Source organism: Macadamia integrifolia, chromosome 6, assembly GCF_013358625.1.
Source record: "Macadamia integrifolia cultivar HAES 741 chromosome 6, SCU_Mint_v3, whole genome shotgun sequence".
NCBI lineage: Eukaryota > Viridiplantae > Streptophyta > Magnoliopsida > Proteales > Proteaceae > Macadamia > Macadamia integrifolia.
Genome location: NC_056562.1, coordinates 28,593,220 through 28,595,281, shown reverse-complemented (window position 1 = coordinate 28,595,281; position 2,062 = coordinate 28,593,220). Strand labels below are relative to the sequence as shown.

At 41.7% G+C, this 2,062-nt stretch overlaps 1 protein-coding gene across 1 annotated transcript; it reads left to right on the top strand.

Moving 5' to 3' along the window:
- The first annotated feature begins 842 nt into the window (after positions 1 to 842).
- Positions 843 to 2,002, top strand: LOC122081187. The gene has a single exon (XM_042648200.1). The coding sequence runs from the start codon at positions 1,126 to 1,128 to the stop codon at positions 1,969 to 1,971; it is 846 nt and encodes a 281-aa protein (XP_042504134.1). The 5' UTR covers positions 843 to 1,125; the 3' UTR covers positions 1,972 to 2,002.
- The last annotated feature ends 60 nt before the right edge of the window (positions 2,003 to 2,062 follow it).

Sequence of the window (2,062 nt, the reverse complement as noted above, 5' to 3'; positions counted from 1 at the left end):
AACACTAACCACAAAAAGTCTAAGATTTGGAGTAATACATCATGTAAACTTAGGCTGCATTTAGTAGTCATGATTTTTTTTTTTCTGTTTAACTGGAACAAGAAAATGAAATCTTTTATTTCATATTTACGGTTTGTTTCATAAAAAACAAACCAGGTGAAAAAAAAAATCTGAAACTAGAATGTTGGAACAAGATAACCATGTTCCAACATTTGAATTTTGATCCAAATCGAAATTTTTTTTTGAGACAAAATGTCGCTTTTGAAACAAAATAACTATCAGACACAGCCTTAATAATTGTTCTTTTATGCTATGAACTATTTCAAATAACCTCAATCTAGTGATTGTTTTTTGTCGAACTCCATAAAAAAAAAAAAGAAGAAAATGGACTCTAGATGCCGAATTGAAATAATGCGAATATGTATCGATAGTCAATACCAATATCTTACCAAAAAGAAAAAAAACCAATATCAGTATCAGTTGATAGTTGATACTGGTACTCATAAAATATATATATATATATATATATGATACTGGTACCGCCAGGGTATACTAAAACCGTAGGTGTGATGCGATTAAAGAAATAAAAACTCATCATACTTCATTGAGCTTGGATGGACTAGGACCACTACTAGGTTAACCTTGGGCCCAGGCCCTTGTAGAGGGTGAAGCCAAAAGGACTGTCTTCCCACTCCACAGTCCACTTTGGGAAGGTCACCCGATGGTACGGTTCACGGATACCAAAGTACCTCCAATAGCCGGTCGGCGTGGGTCGGACGCATAAACAAACATCACTCCACCCCACCCCACCCCACGCCACACCACACTCGAGAAACCGAATTAGCGCCTCTTCTCTCAAACAGTGACGTCTCTCTCTCTCTCTCTCTCTCTCTCTCTCTCTCTCTATCTCTTTCTCTCTCTCGCTTCCTATGCCGTGTTAACCAAGATAAAACCCTTCTCCTCCGACCATCCACCTTTCTTGCCTCCCCTGACACTTCCCCTTCATCTCAAAACCTGTCAGGACACAAGAAGCTCTATTCCCTGACCTCTGTTCAAACTTTCTTTACTGCAGCATCCTTTAGCTTCACGGAAAAGAGAAGAAAACCACACTGGCCAAAGAGAAACATGAGGAATCTCTATCCCAAAAACAAAGGTAAAGTATACCCTTCGCCCTCCTCTTCGTCTTCTTCTTCCACCACCACCATTCCCAACTGTTCTTCTCCAAGTAGAGATGCTCTATCTGTGCTAAAGTTACTCCCAGCAGCCATTCTTGCTTTGGCTTCTGTTCTTAGCTTGGAAGATCGAGAGGTTTTGGCTTACATGATAACCAGGTCCATGAAGACGACAACGAGCCCATCTTCGATGGTTGAAGAGAAGAAAAAGTACAAGAAATCTTCGAACACCCATAAGCCTCCCTTATTCGACTGTGGGTGCTTCGATTGTTACAGAAGCTACTGGTTCAGGTGGGATTCATCGCCCAATCGAGAGCTCATACACCACGTCATTGAAGCATTCGAAGAGCATCTGAACAACGGTGAGCTTTCTAAGAAGAACAACGGCAGAGGAAAGAAGAAGGATAGGTTGAGCCGTCGTCGGGTTATTGAGAAAATCGATGTCGATAGACCGGAAAGTGAGAGATTTGTGGTATCGGAGAAAGCGACTGAGTCGCTGGAGATGGAGCTGAAGCCGGAGAAGGCTGATCCATTGCTGGATGTTGATGCCTTTGCAGTCATTGTGTCTGGCAGGGTTGAAGAGGACAACCAAATAAAAGAAGAAGAAGAAGAAGACGACATCAAATGTGGTAACAGGAGGAACACGACGGCGGAGGAGATGGAACCGGAACTACAAGTGCCGGCGGCGAGTGGCGACAACAACCACCAGCACCACAAGGGATTGGCCAGGCATGTTATACCGGATGTGTTGGGATTATTGAATTCGCGTTTGTGGAGTCTTTGGAGTCCATCAGTTTAATATAATAAATTTTAGTAGAATTTTCGAGGCATATTATATTGATATTTGCCTGAAGAGAATTCAATTCCTAAATTCCGAAAAAAAAAAAAAA

Coding starts and splice junctions, on each gene's coding strand:
- LOC122081187 (XM_042648200.1), top strand. CDS start 1,126: ATGAGGAATCTCTATCCCAAAAACAAAGGTAAAGTATACCCTTCGCCC.